At 40.2% G+C, this 16,852-nt stretch overlaps 1 protein-coding gene and 1 non-coding gene across 2 annotated transcripts; both read right to left on the bottom strand.

Moving 5' to 3' along the window:
- Window positions 1-3,281: 3,281 nt before the first annotated feature.
- Cdk4 (Cyclin-dependent kinase 4) lies at window positions 3,282-11,757 on the bottom strand. Its single transcript, XM_028314099.1, has 7 exons — window positions 11,249-11,757; window positions 10,380-10,548; window positions 7,714-7,855; window positions 6,978-7,145; window positions 5,588-5,748; window positions 4,149-4,284; window positions 3,282-3,442 (listed from the first exon to the last, which is right to left on the bottom strand). The coding sequence occupies exons 1-7, from the start codon at window positions 11,358-11,360 to the stop codon at window positions 3,356-3,358; spliced, it is 975 nt and encodes a 324-aa protein (XP_028169900.1). The 5' UTR covers window positions 11,361-11,757; the 3' UTR covers window positions 3,282-3,355.
- Window positions 11,758-12,131: 374 nt separating this feature from the next.
- Window positions 12,132-12,203, bottom strand: TRNAP-CGG (transfer RNA proline (anticodon CGG)). The gene has a single exon. It is a non-coding gene; the product is annotated as a tRNA-Pro (tRNA).
- Between the last annotated feature and the right edge of the window lie 4,649 nt (window positions 12,204-16,852).

The raw sequence follows: 16,852 nt of genomic DNA, 5'->3' as shown, positions 1-16,852 counted from the left end.
TTAACACAAATGCAGATTAACTTTATATTATAAGATGCTTAATACGATGTGCCGAAAATAGCCAAAAAACCACACGTAAATACTATTAAATTATATACAATTTCCTATTGTAATCAATAAAGCTACTCAACTAGGGACTGACGAAGTGACTGGATTAACACATGTTTCCCCAACAACTGGCACGTTTACACTAATTCAAAAAACGGCTACCGCAAAGCCAGTATGGTCTGAGGATAACTTCGTATCGTACTTTAAACTCAACTAAATGTCATGCACTCTAAATACATATTAAAGCGCAAAATTATAAAATCAGTGCCTGGCGAGGGAATGACGCTAAAAGCTGTAGACTCTTTTTCAACTAAAGAAAATCAAATTATTGTTTATTAAAACAGCAAAATATTAATAGAATTTGATGTAATATACATTTAAATAGATTATTCGTTAATTAAAACAAAGGATAAAGTTGATGTTTTTATAAATGTGGGTCCCAAAACACAAACTTTTGGAGTACGGACATGCCTAGGGAATGACGTTTTGGGTCGTTCAAAAGTAATTGAAGATGTTTTAAAAATAGTTTCAAAAAATATAAATGGGTGATGAATAAAGCACATTGCGAGCTGTTATTTAACAATTTTGGAATAAAATATTAACAAATATTTCATGTGAAATGTGGCGCGGACTAAGAGTTGACATATTTTTGTGGAATGACCCATTTAGGAAATTGAATTGTATTTTTATTATTAAATCGTCTAGCCATGCTATGAGACACGTCAACACGTGATATCGCGTATCTCTTATCTAGTGACCCAAGGGTAGACCGTGAATTAGCAAAATTTCCTGAAATTTGTAGGTATGTTACATAATATTTTAAGAAGAAGCCAACAGTCTTGTCTAAGGAAGATTTTTAAATCTAACTAATTCTCTAGCTAGACTAATTTTTGATATGGCTTTAGACTCAAAAGAATTTATCCCTTTTCAAAATCTACTAAATTTTTTCCTTGGGTCTTAAAGTCTGACCTTGCCAAATATCATCTAAATCGGTTCAGTATTTTGGAAATAGAGTTAAGTACTTTTTAGGTCTAAAAATGAATCGGTCAATAATTATGTTACAGTTCCTAACAACTTCAATTGAAAATAATAACCATGCAAAACTGATTTAAGCTATGCTCTAAGTATATCGCTCACGAGCAAAAACTATAATAACTTACTATAGAATCAGTGCCGTAACTAGCCTTTTATGCGCCCGGTGCGAGAAATATAAAAAAAATGTAACCTTTTTGAATAAAAAGTAACCTTCTACGGGGGGGGGGGGGTGCGCAGAGCGTGCATGAAACAAAACTAGATACTGGTCTGGTCATTTCTGCGCCCCTCCAGGGTCTGCGCCCTGTGCCTGGGCACCGCTGGCACCGCCCTAGTTACGGCACTGATTTTCAGCTAAATCGGTTCAGCCGTTCTTGAGTTATAAGTGGAGTAACTAACACGACTTTTTTTTTTCTTTTATATATATAGACTAGCTTTCCGACCGCGGCTTCGCCCGCGTGGAATTTTGTCTGTCACAGAAAAACTTTATCGCGCGCGTCCCTGTTTCAAAAACCGGGATAAAAACTATCCTATGTTCTTTCCCGGGACTCAAAATATCTCTATGCCAAATTTCATCAAAATCGGTTGCGAGGTTTAAGCGGGAAAGCGTAACAGACAGACAGACAGACAGACAGAGTTACTTTCGCATTTATAATATTAGTTGGGATTAGATGAATACTAGGCCTAGCTGATTCAGAAGTATTTACATCCATAACACGAATGTAAACTAAAATCCTGTATGTTGTAAAAAAAAAATCATAACTCGAAAACTGTCAAAAGTCACGGTGATTTGTGTTGCCCTAGTGATGCTTTATCTCTGGGCTGCAGCTTGACACTACTTTTTGGGACACCCTGTATAAAAATATGTAAAATAGCACCTCTTAACAACCATATAAGATGCCGTAGAGTTTAGCTAGATGTACTTTTTATTTTAGTCGTACGAAAACTTAACGTTTTTTATTTTCGTAAGCATCCACTTAACTTACTTATTCTTATATTATGAGATTTTATAAACGCCAAACGTTTTATTAGTAACTTAATATTTGACGTTTTTAAACTACTTATAACTGTAGTTAAATCTAATAACAACACACAACAATGAAAACCGCATCAAAATCGGTTCAGCCGAACGCTAAAAACATACAGGTCTAACTGACATATTTTTTTGTTTGTATTTGGCAAGTTGGTTAACGCTTTCGATTTTAAACCTTCCTTTGAAGACAAAAACTTCAATATTCAATATTTCTTAGGGCCGATTTTTCAATCGTCGGATAATTTTAAACTGAATAATAACTTTGGCACATTGACAGTTTTAGTATGGGAATTATGTCAAAATGACAAGTTTATTCTATAGTTATCTGACGATTGAAAAATCAGCCCTTAGTTGTATGATCTACAGACAACAGTACGAACTAAATTTAACTAAAACTACTTAAAAATACATTTGGAAGTAATAACAACTACATAACTAACTATTCTACGTGCTACGTCACTACATTAACTATACCTTGAATTACCTTGGTATCTCTTATTTTATTTTAAAAAATCCTCAGTTCTTATAATCTTAATTTTTCAAGGCGAGAGAAAAAGCATGATAAATATTTAACATCAGGTGCTGCTGTACTAAATGTATATCTGGAAACGTTGAATTTTCGGATAGATCCAGTTTATTTTGTAACTTATTATTGATATCGTTGGATAGAGCTCGTAAAGCACTTTCAGGATCAGTAACCGGTTTTATGATATCTTGTATAGTTTAGAAATAATCGAGTGAGATCACTTATCGTTTCCACCCTGTATACATACTGTTTCAAAATTCAACGATAAGCCGCCGCAGGGTGGACATGGTCATGACTACTTTAGGAAAAATAAGAAAACAAAATTTAAAATATAATTTTAAATTTCTTATTTTTCCTAAAGTTTAACTAAAGCCTGGTCCGTGAGCACGTAGAATCCCGTCCAATGACCCCAAGCTACCCATCCTTATCGCTCGCGCGTAATTATATTGCTGTCGCGACTGTGCGACGGGCGCCCGCAGTGAGTGTGCGAGCGCGACAGCAACATAATTACGCGCGAGCAACAAGGATGGGCAGCTTGGGGTCTTTGGACGGGATTCTACGTGCTCACGGACCAGGCTTTAGTAAGTTTTCCTAAATATTAGGAAATGTAAGAAAAAAATTTGAGATAGATTTTTTTCTTATTTTTTCCTAAGCATTTCTTGTTTTGAACGAAAATGCTTATAAGAGATACCAAGGGCATATAAACTAAACAACAGTTACGTCAGAGGTTCTTCAGTGAAGTAAGGATGCTCCAAGCAGTCCAGCGCAGTCAGCCGCTTCGACGCGTCGAATACTAGCATTTTCTGGAAATAATAATAAAACAATCAATAAATATCCTTGTAGAGCCCGGTCTGCGAGCACATAGAATTTTGTCCAATGACCCCAAGCTACCCATCCTTATCGCTCGCGCGTAATTATATTGCTGTCGCGACTGTGCGACGGGCGCCCGCAGTGAGTGTGCGAGCGCGACAGCAACATAATTACGCGCGAGCGATAAGGATGGGTAGCTTGGGGTCATTGGACGGGATTCTACGTGCTCACGGACCAGGCTTTATACAGAAGTTATAGTCTAGCCTCCTAAAAGTCGAGTAGGGCGTCCCCCCCCCCCCTCTAAAAACTCAACTGTTGGCTTTAAAAATCTGGATAAATTAGCAATGATACTTATTTTCATGAACTTTCAAGGAAAACTATATCGGTTAAGATACATCAGTTAGTTTAAGAGTAATAGTAATTTAACTCATGTATTATAAAATTTCTTAATACTCAAAATTGCTTAGAAGAACATATTAAAAGTGACTTTAGATGAAGTAATTGCTTGTTTCTGAAATATTTATTGCGGTAACGACGGACAACTGCGGACCCCTACACTGCGCGTGGCACGACACGCACTTTGCTAATTTTTTTAACTTACCCTAGCAGTGTTGGGAAAAGAGGTGTGAATGTCGTGACTATAAAGTTATAGTTCCTTCTAAGGTACATCCGGCCTTTACGAGGTTAAGTTTAGCTTACCCTAATCAGATCCAAGGCGTTAGGATGTGCGTTAGGCAGCACGTCAGCCAGGTCCTTAGGAGGGTAGTCAGGGAAACTGTCAGGTAGTACCGATGCGTTCTCAGGCCACTCCTGTCTGCTGGGGCGGCCGATCAGTCTGTGAGAAAAGTTGATTGAATTAGAATAATCTCCAACATCAAAAGCTTGGGTTGCAGCGGAGTGAACTGAGACGTAGTGTAGGCAGGTATCCCACTAGGGGGACCGACGATCTAGTGAAGGTCGCGGGACGTGCCTGTATTCGGGCGGCGCAGGACTGGTCTTTGTGGAAAACCTTGGGGGAGGCTTTTGTCCAGCAGTGGACGTCTTTCGGCTGAAACGAACGAACGAGCTGAATAGGGTGATTGACACCACCAATCAATTTAATCACTTTTTTAAACTGTCAAAACGGGACTCTCCCATTATATGGCAATAGTTGGCAATGACGTCACTATTTTGTCAACTCAACGAAAAAATATATTAATTTACAACTCATTTTAAATTAATTAAGTGTCAGAAGTGGTCTCGCCTCCAAGAATGGGGTCAGAAGCGTGGCAGAAGTGGTCTCGCCTCCAAGAATGGGGTCAGAAGCGTGGCAGAAGTGGTCTCGCCTACTAGAATGGAGTCAGAAGCGTGCCAGAAGTGGTCTCGCTTCCTAGAATGGGGTTAGAAGCGTGGCAGAAGTGGTCTCGCCTCCTAGAATGGGGTCAGAAGCGCGTCAGAAGTGGTCTCGCCTCCTAGACTGGGGTCAGAAGGGTGTCAGAAGTGGTCTACCCTCCTAGAATGGGGTCAGAAGCGTGTCAGAAGTGGTCTCGCTTCCTAGAATGGGGTTAGAAGCGTGGCAGAAGTGTTCTCGCCTCCTAGAATGGAGTCAGAAGCGTGCCAGAAGTGGTCTCGCTTCCTAGACTGGGGTCAGAAGGGTGTCAGAAGTGGTCTACCCTCCTAGAATGGGGTCAGAAGCGTGTCAGAAGTGATCTCGCCTTCTGAAATGTGGTTAGAAGCGTGGCAGAAGTGGTCTCGCCTCCTTTAATGGGGTCACGTGCTCACCTGAATATGCAGTGCAACTGGTCGGAGTCAGAGGCGGTACCAGAGGGCGCCACCTGAGAGTGGCTCCACTGCTACAAGTGTGTTAGGAGTGGTCTCTCCTAATAGTGACTCTCTTAAGTCTTCTTCTAGTGTCTTTTCTCCTAATGCCTCCCCCTAAAGTCTCGCTTTCTAGTGTCTTTCTTCCTAGTATCGCTCCACCTAGTGTCTCCTCCTAGTGTCTCGCTTCCTAGTGTCTTTACTCCTAGTGTCTCCTTATAGTGTGTCCTCACCTAGTGTCTCGGTTTCTAGAGTGTCTTTCCCCCTAGTGTCTCTTCTTCAAGTGTATCGCTTCCTAGTGTATTTTCCTACCTGTGTGTCAGCCTCAGTCCATGTCTCACCTGAAGATGCAATGCAGCTGGTCAGAGTCAGAAGCACCAGCCGTGATGGGTGATCGCGTGTGTAACTCTGCCAAAACGCAGCCGCAAGACCACACGTCGACTGCTGTGTTGTAGGCAGCGCCGAGGAGCACTTCTGGTGGACGGTACCAGAGGGTTACTACCTGGAATGGTTGATGAAACTGTTAAGAATTTAATTGGTATAAGAAGTTAAAAGTTTCATTGTTTTTGGACCTTAAGACAAGGGGGTTAAGTTTAAAATATGGTGGGAACATACTCCACTGCCGTATAAAGGCTTGAAAGAAAGAAATAAAAATTGAGACCTGAGTGCTCCCTTAGATCAAAATGAGACCATTCCCGGATCATTAAAAATAGATTTCCCTTCCCCCTCTTGGATAGACCCTCCTTATCTGTGAGTGAGCACCCATCCTTCGATTAAGCTGTCCTCTCCCCCCTTGGATGTGACAACCTCCCTGCCAGACTGCCCCCCATCCGTAGATAGATGAAACTGCCCCCCCTCCCCCTCTGAATGAACTTTTTCCCCCCTTGGATCAGACTAATACCGTGAGATAAGCTGCACCTCTTTTTAATTTAAGACCACATATTTTATTGTACCACATTATCTCGGTGAATAAATAATCTTTGAATCTTTGATGATGGTGTCGCCTCTAGTTAATAATGGTCGAAGGAGTTAGCTCACTAGCTCAGCAGCTCGTTAGCTCAGTACTCACAACGCTGGTGAGCTTCATGTCGGCGTCGTAGGTCTTGGCCAGCCCGAAGTCGGCCAGCTTGACGCGCCCGCCGCCCGCCACGAGCAAGTTATGTGGCTTCAGGTCGCGGTGCACTATGCGGGGGAGTGGAGGACGCGGTGCCGGGACAATGTGAGACTACCCGCGTGTGAATAGGAACTGTTAGCGGCCCCACCTTACCTTAATTGTCTAAAAGCAGGGAGGATGAAACTGAGTGTCTAAGTGCGGGGAGGATGAAACTGAGTGTCTAAGAGCGGGGAGGATGAACCCCCCCCCCCCCCCCCTTGGATGAGACAGCCCCCCCACCCCCCTCTGAATGGACTGAAGTGCCCTTACTTAGATAAGACAGCTCCTAATCCTTGGATTTGACAGCTCCCTTGGATCTGCTACATTACCTACGCTGTCTTGCTGCTAGTCTAAAGCCTGGTCCGTGAGCACGTAGAATCCCGTCCAATGACCCCAAGCTACCCATCCTTATCGCTCGCGTGTAATTATATTGCTGTCGCGACTGTGCGACGCGCGCCCGCAGTGAGTGTGTGAGCGCAACAGCAACATAATTACGTGCGAGCAACAAGGATGGGCAGCTTGCGGTCATTGGACGGGATTCTACGTGCTCACGGACCAGGCTTTAGTTTAGTACTCACAACGCTGGTGAGTTTCATGTCGGCGTCGTAGGTCTTTGCCAGACCGAAGTCAGCCAGCTTGACGCGCCCGCCGCCCGCCACGAGCAAGTTATGTGGCTTCAGGTCGCGGTGCACTATGCGGTGGGAATGGAGGAAGTCTATGCCTGACAGAATGTCGTAGGACATGCTCTGCGGAAAAAACGGAGACAAAAATTACTTCAACATCATCATTTCAGCCACAGGATGTCCACTGCTGAACATAGGCCTCCCCCAATGACTTCCACATCGCACGGTTGGTAGCGGTCCATTTTCCGGTACGCGGCCTCGTTCACTCCAGAACCTTGCTGCCCCATCGGCCGTCAGTTCTGCGTACTATGTGCCCTGCCCATTGCCACTTCAGCTTGTTAATCCGTCGGGCTATGTCAGTGACTTTAGTTCGTTTACGGATCTCCTCATTTCTGATTTGATCTTGTAACACCGAGCATAGCCCTTTCCATAGCACTCTGTGCAATATTACTTTAGGCTAGTGTTTTTCAACCTGGTCGCGAAGCCTATAAAGGGGTCGCGAGAGGTCGTACAAACTACCCCGTTTTCGGTCCCTAAAACATCATGATTCTTTTCCCAGTAAGTGAAAGGTCGTGAGTTTGATTCCCGCTTTAGGCAGTTCGATTTTTTCAAGTCATTCATAATTTTAAAATGTCTATTTACAATTTAATTAAATCAAAACAGGTAAAAAAATATTCTTGTTACCACTCACTCTGATTCTGTTCTCCGGTAACGGCCCTGGGGCTCTCTTCAAGTATGAGTCGAGGTCCTGCTCGACATGTTCGAACACCAGGAAGAGAACCAACTGGTGGTCCCGCTCCATGGACTGTCCTCCGTGGCAGACATCTAGAAGTCTGCAAGGGGAAATTGAAAAGAGGTTATTCCAGGGTTGCATGATTTAAATCATGTTGATTTAAATCACGATCTTTATTGCATGATTTTTAATAAAAATCACTGATTTAAATCAATGACCGAAAATGGAATTAATGAAAGGCTGGGATTTGTGATGTTCGAAAACAATGTTAATATTAGGTATTATAGCCTGACCAGGAACATAAAAACCCTCGCCATGTTGCGGAAAACTAATGGTACTAATTTCTTTTAATGGCAACAGTAACTGAAAACGTCATTGACATGTCACCTTGCATGTCAGTCTATTGTTGTCAAAGTGTAAACAAACTTTATTTTAAATGTTTGCAATTGATTTTGTGAATTAAATTGCTAAAATATTCTTATAGTCGTGAAAGAAAAGTGGTTCACGAAGTGTTAATGTATTTGTCGAAGAGAAATACTAAGGGTTCGGACAATATTTTCATTGAATAATGTTTCCGACAAAGGTTGTCAAATTGACTGACATGTTTGTCGTATAGTACAGTCCACTATGAAAATTAGCTGTAGTCTGTTTCAACTACTTATTTTATGGCCGGTTTTTCAATCATCAAATAACTTTTAACTGAAGAATAAATATGTCATTTGGACATATTTCCCATACTGAGACTGTCAATATGCCAAACTTATTCTTCAGTTAAAAGTTATCCAACGATTGAAAAATCAGGCCTTAATGTTTTTTGTCACTTTCTAAGTTTTGAATTTTATGGAATTGGGAAAGAAGTATCGAGTTTGAAGCGTTCATGAGCAGACATTGCAGTTGAATATTCAAGTTCTGAATTTGATTATTGATGAATAATAAAATAAATCCTACTAGCTCGATTGATGGTTTCATTTAATTTATTTAAACCAGGTTACCTTTAATAATATTTTTCGTTAATTTATGAAAATGTCAAATTAGCCCGTAATCCTGAATCCTGATACATAAATTTAGCCTATTAATTTAACACATGTAGGACTGTACTCAGTGTTGCACTATCAAATGCAATTGAAGCGCCTCTATGCCAGGGTTTTTATGTTCCTGGTCAGGCTATAATGTATGAAATTGTCGTTTTGATGGAGAATCTGAAAAATTCAATTTTTCCATAATTGTATGGCAACACCGCCAAAAAATAATAATTTAATAACCACATAATTTTTTTTGCCGGTGTTGCCAGCTCCTTCACATCAATTCTACGTAAATAAAAACGTTTACCGTAAGAAAAACTAAAGAAATGATCGCAAAACCTAATAAAAAAAAAACAAAATTAATTAAAAAAACATTATTTTTTCCACCCTGGGTTATTCTGTGTTCTTGGACTTGTTCTTAGAAGAGTGGACGCCCTTCTTGACTGTACTTATCGATCTATGACAACGTTCGTTCATTTCAGCCGAAAGATGTTCACTGCTGGATAACCTCCCCCAAGGATTTCCACAAAGACCGGTCCTGCGCCGCCCGCATCCAGGCATCACCAGATCGATCGTCGATCCATTCAGGACCAATAATAAAATAGCATCTATAGTCTGGTCGCCGAGCACGTAGAATTTTGTCCAATGACCCCTAGATACCCATCCTTATCGCACGCGCGTAATTATATTGCTGTCGCGACTGTGCGACTGGCACCCGCAGTGAGTGTGCGAGCGCGATAGCAACATAATTACGCGCGAGTGATAAGGATGGGTAGCTAGGGGTCATTCTACGTGCTCACGGACCGGGCTTTACCTATTATTATATCTCTAGTGCAGTGGTACCCAAAGTTGTCTGGGCTACGACTCATCTTATACAAGTTCCCAAACTCGGGACCCACCTATAGGAAATTTCCTAAGCGGTTGAATCGGTAGAGTAGTTTGTTGTTCTAAAGGCAGGGCCCACTCAGTGTGCGCTCGCGACCCACCACTGGGTCGCGACCTATAGTTTGGGAAGCCCTGCTCTAGTGCATAACTGAGTCAGTGCCTGAGGTATCATGGGAGTAACACAGAAGGGCATACAAGTCTGTCTGAAGCACATCTGAAGTCTAACTGAAATTTGACATCACTAAAACACCTTCCTGTGCTCTCCTCAGGCATCGACCTATAGCAGTTAGCTTGAGACCTTTCATTTACTTTTCTGCTGTTTGTTACTGTATTTCATGAAGATAAACCAATATTGTTTTATTAACATTGTTATGGCAGAGCCTGTTACATTCATCATCATCATTTCAACCACAGGACGTCCTATGAACGTAAGCCTTCCCTCAAGGCGTAGGATGCAGGGCCGCTACCAACCGCGCGATATGGAAATCATTGGGGTAGGCCTATAATATCTAATATTGAATCATCATCATTTCAGCCATAGGACGTCCACTGCTGGACATAGGCCTCCCCTAATGGTTTCCACGTTGATTGATTGGTAGTGGGCTGCGTCCAGCGCTTCCCTCGTACCTTTACGATGTCGTCGGTCCACCTTGTAGGTGGAGGTCCCACGCTGCGTTTTGAATAAATGATATAAACAAAATAGATTCTACTTCTTACCTCACAATATTTGGATGTCTATAAGCCTCTAGTTGTCTCAATAAAGCGATTTCTCTTAATGTCGACAGCGGTATCCCATCCTCCGTAAGCGCTACTTTAACTTTTTTCATTGCGACTATTTGACCTCCGTTGTGGAGGTCCCGAGCTTTGTATACTGTGCCGTAGGCTCCTGTAAATCCAATTCAATAATTTATTTGAGGAACTAGTAGACTAAGGGTGGGTTGCACCATCTTACTTTAACTGTGTCTGTTAAAACTCCATACTAAAAACACCGGTTATCGTAATAGTTACCGTTAAAGTTAGGTAGTGCAACTCAGCCTAAGAACTAGTGAACGCCAGACCTACGTCATTTTATAAAAGCTGAAAGTTTGTCAGCGTATGCTCCCAATATAGGATAGAATGTTGGTGAATCATGAAGTTTGGGTCATCGTGGCTTTGGCAGCTATCATAAAAAAACTGTCTGGCAAGGAGTTGGGACTGTCAAAACTGTCTGGCTGATGAGGAAATTACTTCTAATTAAACAAGCAATTAAAACAGCACTTGGAAAATATTCAAACCATAAGTAGAACATAGCTAACAAAGTTTGTGAGAAAGTTAATTCAGTGATCTTTTATCAAGAGTAATGATACTTTAGATTCTTTATGATAGACATTGTTTACAGTTGTGAAATTGAAGGCTCAAGAAAAACAAAGGTACTGGCAGATACATTGTTATTGTGTAATAAACCACCTTTTCAACGGTATAAAATCATCAAAAACTGGACTCCATCTTCATGACATCTTTTGAAATTTTGCGCGAAAGCCGCACCGGCACATGTTTTATCTAGGTTAGTTAAAGTTGTAATTAAATCATAAATTAATGACAATTACCTGTGCCAATTACGTTCAGCTCTTCATATTTCTTCGCTGTTTGCAACAAAGCACTCACATCCCCCAAAGAAGCCATGGTAGGGGCTTTAGAACTACCACTCATCCCAGACATTTTAACGACTGCAATGCCTCGAGTTTCTTTCTAAATTAACTTCAATTCACACAAAAGAACACGAAAATGGACGAACACTTGATGAACTTTACATTGTTGGTAACTGAATCGTGAAAACCGGACGCCAAAAAGTTTTATTTTGATGTATTTTTATCGCAACAAGTTTTACTAACAAGGACACCACAATGTAATCTAAGAGGCCGACTGAACAAGCGCAGGCGCAGGGGAACGAGGTATGTATGTAAAAACTTATGACTTTAATATTTGAATGAAATAATGATATAGCAGTAAACTAAATATTCATTACAGCTTCCTAATTCATTTAAACGATCAATTTTCACTTCAAAACTTCCTTTCTTCAAAAGTTACAAATCAATCAAACAAAAACACCTGTCGATAACCCGACTAAATTAAGAAGTTAATGATGTTTTGTTGTAATAATGCCATCTGTTGGGGAGTAGTGAAACTACGTGTATCATAATTCTGAGGGCTTTGTGTTTTTGTTAAGTGGTTAATAAATTCGGCAATAGGTGGCAGTAAAATATAAATTGTATAATGTTTAAAATAATAATTCACTATTTTACTACACAATATTGTATTTTTGTTTTTAAGTTATTACTCTTTTTTTTAAATTATTTTGTGGTTAAATAAAAAATTCAGCATCTTTCTTTTTTTGTACAAGCTTTAATCAAATAAAATGTATGATAATCTACGCGAATGTCAATAAAGAAAAGCAAGCATGACAAAAAAACCAAAAAGAGGTTAACCCTCGGGCTCGTCCGGGATTTGAACCCGGGACCTCTCGCACCCGAAGCGAGAATCATACCCCTAGACCAACGAGCCACGCTGTGAAGGAGCGAATTTAGTGTTTCTAACATATTTGTGATGACGTAGCTGATATTGTGTTTTTAAATATTTGAGAATTATTATTTTAACTTACCTTCACTATTAAAATAATTAAAACCTTACGTGTAAATTAAGTGTAATAGTTAAAAATTTAATCCTTTTAAGACCAATATTAGGACAAAAATTATGGTTTTTATTACGTCCAAAATTTATATGCAGCAGTTCAAAAATTCTCATCTCGCCACGGAAACCATGAGCAATTTGAAATCAATAATTTTTTTAGCACCAAAACAACAAGATGGAATACACCTTGAGGCGTTTTAGAAAGTAGACGCGAAAGGAGAAAAAAAATACCGCTACATGACACCCTATAGCCGTCTCGCTCGCTCTCGTGCGTTCCGTATCCTCCCTCTCGGTCGTACGCATAGTCGCGGTCGGATCATTTTGTCGAGTGCCAGTTGTGTGCGGACGTAAAGGCGCGCGCATGTTCAAAAGTGGAATTCGAAATTTGAAATCTACCTTTTTTAATTTCTTTTTAAAATAATTCTTTTGACACCAAGGAGTTTGGATTATTATATTTATTTACTTAGTTTGTCTGTGGATTTATTTTATAACGTGTGAACTCAGTGCCGGAACCAAGTTGTGTGTGTGTGAGTTAATGTGAAAGTTAGCCGAAGAAAACAGTGACGATCTTTTTTTGCAAGTTTATTCCACTTTTTGCCGAAAAACAGCTGTTTTGTCCTAATAATAAATTCTTATTGGTAAGTTTTTATTTATATTTTTCTCTTTCTTACAAGAATTGCACAAGTTTTAAGGCACCTAAAAGTTCTGATGCAGGATTTAAGTATTATTTAACCTATTAAACTACGATAACGAAAGTATTAAAGAAAGTTAAATATAAATACATAACAAAGCTTTTATCTAGCTAGGTCTAGGGCTTTTATCAGAACTGTTTGCCTGTAAGGTAATTAATTTTCCACGTTCTATCTTATTGATGAAAGTTTACATAAAGTCAATGTGTGTACATACCTTCCTACTTTATTCATTTTTTACTTGGCTATGTAAGAAAGTAAGTTACGTCGAAAAGGCATAACATGTAGGTAAATTAGACTTCATTCAATCAATAAAAAATACAGTTGGAGTAATCAGACAACTTTAGCAATTTAACAAAAAAAGGTATTATAGGTACCATGTGTTTATTTCTTCGACTGAGGGTCACTTGAAGCACCTTTCAAAATATAAACTTTGTAATATAAAAGGGTTTTCAATTTGCCACAAAATAGATACGTCACGTAAAAAATCATGACGTCATCATGTGGAAATTCGTCTTTAATATTTTCAATAGATTATTTATTTTGTAAAGTATCGCGAATCTTACGCCCGTATTCATACTTAAACATTATTATGAGGTGAGGTCTGATAGAGCGTGTGGGTGCACAGGGTAACACACGAACCAATCACAGAGTTCTTTTCAACGCTGTGCGTTCGATTTGCTGCTTCACTTAAGCAAGCATTGTTTGTGAATACGGGCGTTGGTTAGTTGCAAATCGATACGCAGTAAGTAGGTAACCCGTTTTCAAATAACTTTTAACTAGTACTTAAGTAAGTACAAATATTCTACTAACAACAAGACATGCTATGAACATCAATATAGAAAAATACGTTTCCCCATATGTTTTGTTCCGGTGTCGAGTAAATAAGCCAACGAAATAATTAACGCTACAAGCGTAGTAGAAAACTTGTAGTCTTGCTACTGGATTGTTTAATATTAACTAGCAGTCCGGGCGAACTTTGTACCGCCATTTTTTAGATTAAAAAAACTCACAAATATTGTAGCTTTTAATTGCTAAAAGAATTTTCAAAATCGGTTCAGTAGATCCAGAGGTTCTGAGATCCTGACAGACCTTTACATTAAGTATGGCCGAACTTAGTTAAATCAAATCAAAAAATCAAAATCAAAAATATTTATTCGATTTAGACCATAAGTGGCACTTATGAACGTCAAAATCTTTTGGGCCCTACCAGCGCTTCGAGACAAACTTAAGGCAAGTGATGAGAAGAAACGCCGGAACAAACTCAGTCACCACTAAAATTCAAGTAGGTACCTACATCAAATTATACTTTTTCGCTTTGACATTTCAAACGTTTAGTGAACAAAGAGTTATAACTACATAGTTATTTGAAATACTTAAGTAAACAATATCAATGTCACGAAAAACCTACCTAAATTCGCAATTATTTATAAGCTAATGTTGCCCAGATTAACTGTTTTAAGATGTTTGTTTTGAAAAGAACCGATAACCGGGGTTATAATAGTTATCTTACAAATTCATAATCGGGCCAATATTACGGATAACCGCTGGTTAAATTCTTTTTATCAAATTCTCAAAGGTGAAGCTCTTGGCCTGCATTTCACCTGATAGAAAGTGACGATCAGGCCGAAGGTGGAAGCGAGCTTCACCCGAAATCCTCAACCACAGGGAACTGGCTATCTTATCTCTAACTGCCTTACTAACTGCCTAAACACCAGTTCAATGCTCGTTCTTTATCTAACCACATTGTTATTATGAAACTTTTTTGCACATAATTATCATAGTACACGGGACTATTCCCACCGCTGCAACTCCTGTGTAGCCAGGATCTACAGCTTGACCGCCAAGAACCCAACCAGTGAAGGTCAAGTTTGTCGCGGGGGAAAGTTACACTGTCATTGGACCCGCAACGAAATTAATCAGAGGAGGAGTTCGAAGTTCGAATCATAGTACAGAAGGCGAACTTAATGTCTTAGGGCATTCTTTCAGCTAATCTTTGGGTCAAGCAGAAAAGAGTCAAAGTCAGTTTTTATTTAGTACTTAGGCCCTTTCCAGGGCGCTTATATCGTTCGTTTCAGCCAAATGACGTCCACTGCTGGACAAAGGCCTCCCCCAAGGTTTTCCACAATGAACGGTCCTGCGCTGCCCGCATCCAGGCTCTTCCCGCGACCTTTACCAGATCGTCGGTCCACCTAGTAGGAGGCCTGCCCACGCTACGTCTTCCAGCCCGTGGTCGCCACTCGAGAACTTTCCTGCCCCAACGGCCATCGTCTCTACGAGCTATGTGCCCCCGCGCTTATATCACGTCCCAAATATAGCTTGCCCTACCACCACTTCGGGATCGGGACAGCATATTATGGGCTGGTGCTGAGTAGAAGTGGCGGAAGAAACTCAGTCACCTTTGTCAGCCTTTTAATTGGCATGCTTTAAGACTTAATTACCTAACGATTTCAACGTTAATTAATGCAAATGTTTACGTAATTCATAATCTTTAGAGCATGTAATGAAATGTCATCTTAGACTGTCTATTTTTGGAGGAAAGTTTCTTTCTAAACTGAGACAAACATTATGTAACGCGCTTTCTAGCTAAGATCTTGCTTGGTTCATTTGAATTCGAGTGGTAAATGAAGACAGTTTATGTCTATAAAAATATTACATTTTGAAAGAAAGAAAGAAAGATACATTTATTACAATGGACATAGACATGACAGTGGCACATAATAATGGAAGAAGAAAAAATAAAAACAAGAGTAAACTTAGCAGTGCCACCCATTCACAAACAAGATGCCCTCTGCAACGGGACCTTTTATTGGTCTCTGATGAACTTCCTATTCATAAACTCAAATTACAGGCTTAAAAAAGGATACTATAAAAGGAACGATGAAAGATTGCATGGACCTTACCTGCCTATCTCGCACCTCTACTATATTGTATTGTGTCTACAGATCCTGTATATGGTAGGTATTTTCTATTATAACAGGCTGACAAAGGTTTGATAAATAAGTAGTTGTTGAGGTAATAAAATAAAGTCAATATTGTTTTTGGAACTCCTCCTTTAGTGTGATTAAATTCGTCGTGGGTAGGTATCCCCTGGGACTACTTTATCTTCACTGGTTGGGTTTGAAGGTCAAGCTGTAGATCCTGGCTATACAGGAGTTGCAGCTGTGGTGCAAAGTTCCTTATAGGTTTGTTCCAAATGGAGTTTCTTCCGTCCCCTTCTCAGAGTCAGCATCATCGATTTGTTGTCCCAAAGTGGTGGTAGGGCAATACACTTCATCACCATCATCATCTCAGCCATAGGACGTCCACTGCTGAACATAGGCCTCCCCAATGCTTTCCATGTAACCCGGTTGGTAGCGGCCTGCGTCCAGCGCTTTCCTGCTACCTTTATGATGTCGTCGGTCCACCTTGTGGGTGGACGTCCGACGCTGTTTTCCGAAACGCGGCCTCCACTCCAGAACCTTGCTGCCCCATCGGCCGTCAGTACGCTTGGGATGTGTATAATTTCCTACATAACAAAAGAGTGTTCAAATTGAACAGCTCTGTGTTCGATATTAACCAATTTTGTCCAAAATGTTTGTTTCTGATCGATTTTCTTCAGCTTGATTGATAATCATTGGTGTATCACGTGTTCTAACTGGCTTCATGCTCGAGTAGCAGCTTTAATTGCTGTGTACGGTACATATCTACGGCTGTAGGTATCTAGGTGAGCGGTGGACAGGATTTCTATAGTCTAGTCTTTGTATATCATGCGTTACATTGGTTGCAATTGTAGCCATGCCGTTATTACGTTGCAGTTGACTGGAAATTTTGTAACTAGCCATGAGAAAAAAT

This window comes from Ostrinia furnacalis, unplaced genomic scaffold (assembly GCF_004193835.3).
Source record: "Ostrinia furnacalis isolate ACB-3 unplaced genomic scaffold, ASM419383v2 OfSCF4532, whole genome shotgun sequence".
Taxonomy (NCBI): domain Eukaryota; kingdom Metazoa; phylum Arthropoda; class Insecta; order Lepidoptera; family Crambidae; genus Ostrinia; species Ostrinia furnacalis.
The sequence above is the reverse complement of the archived record's forward strand: the minus strand, read 5'-3'. Positions and strand labels throughout refer to the sequence as shown.

Coding starts and splice junctions, on each gene's coding strand:
- Cdk4 (XM_028314099.1), bottom strand. CDS start 11,360: ATGTCTGGGATGAGTGGTAGTTCTAAAGCCCCTACCATGGCTTCTTTG. Junction 4,285..5,587: donor CAGCTGCATTGCATCTTCAG/GTGAGACATGGA, acceptor CTTTTCTCACAG/ACTGATCGGCCGCCCCAGCA. Junction 3,443..4,148: donor ACGCCTTGGATCTGATTAGG/GTAAGCTAAACT, acceptor TATTATTTCCAG/AAAATGCTAGTATTCGACGC.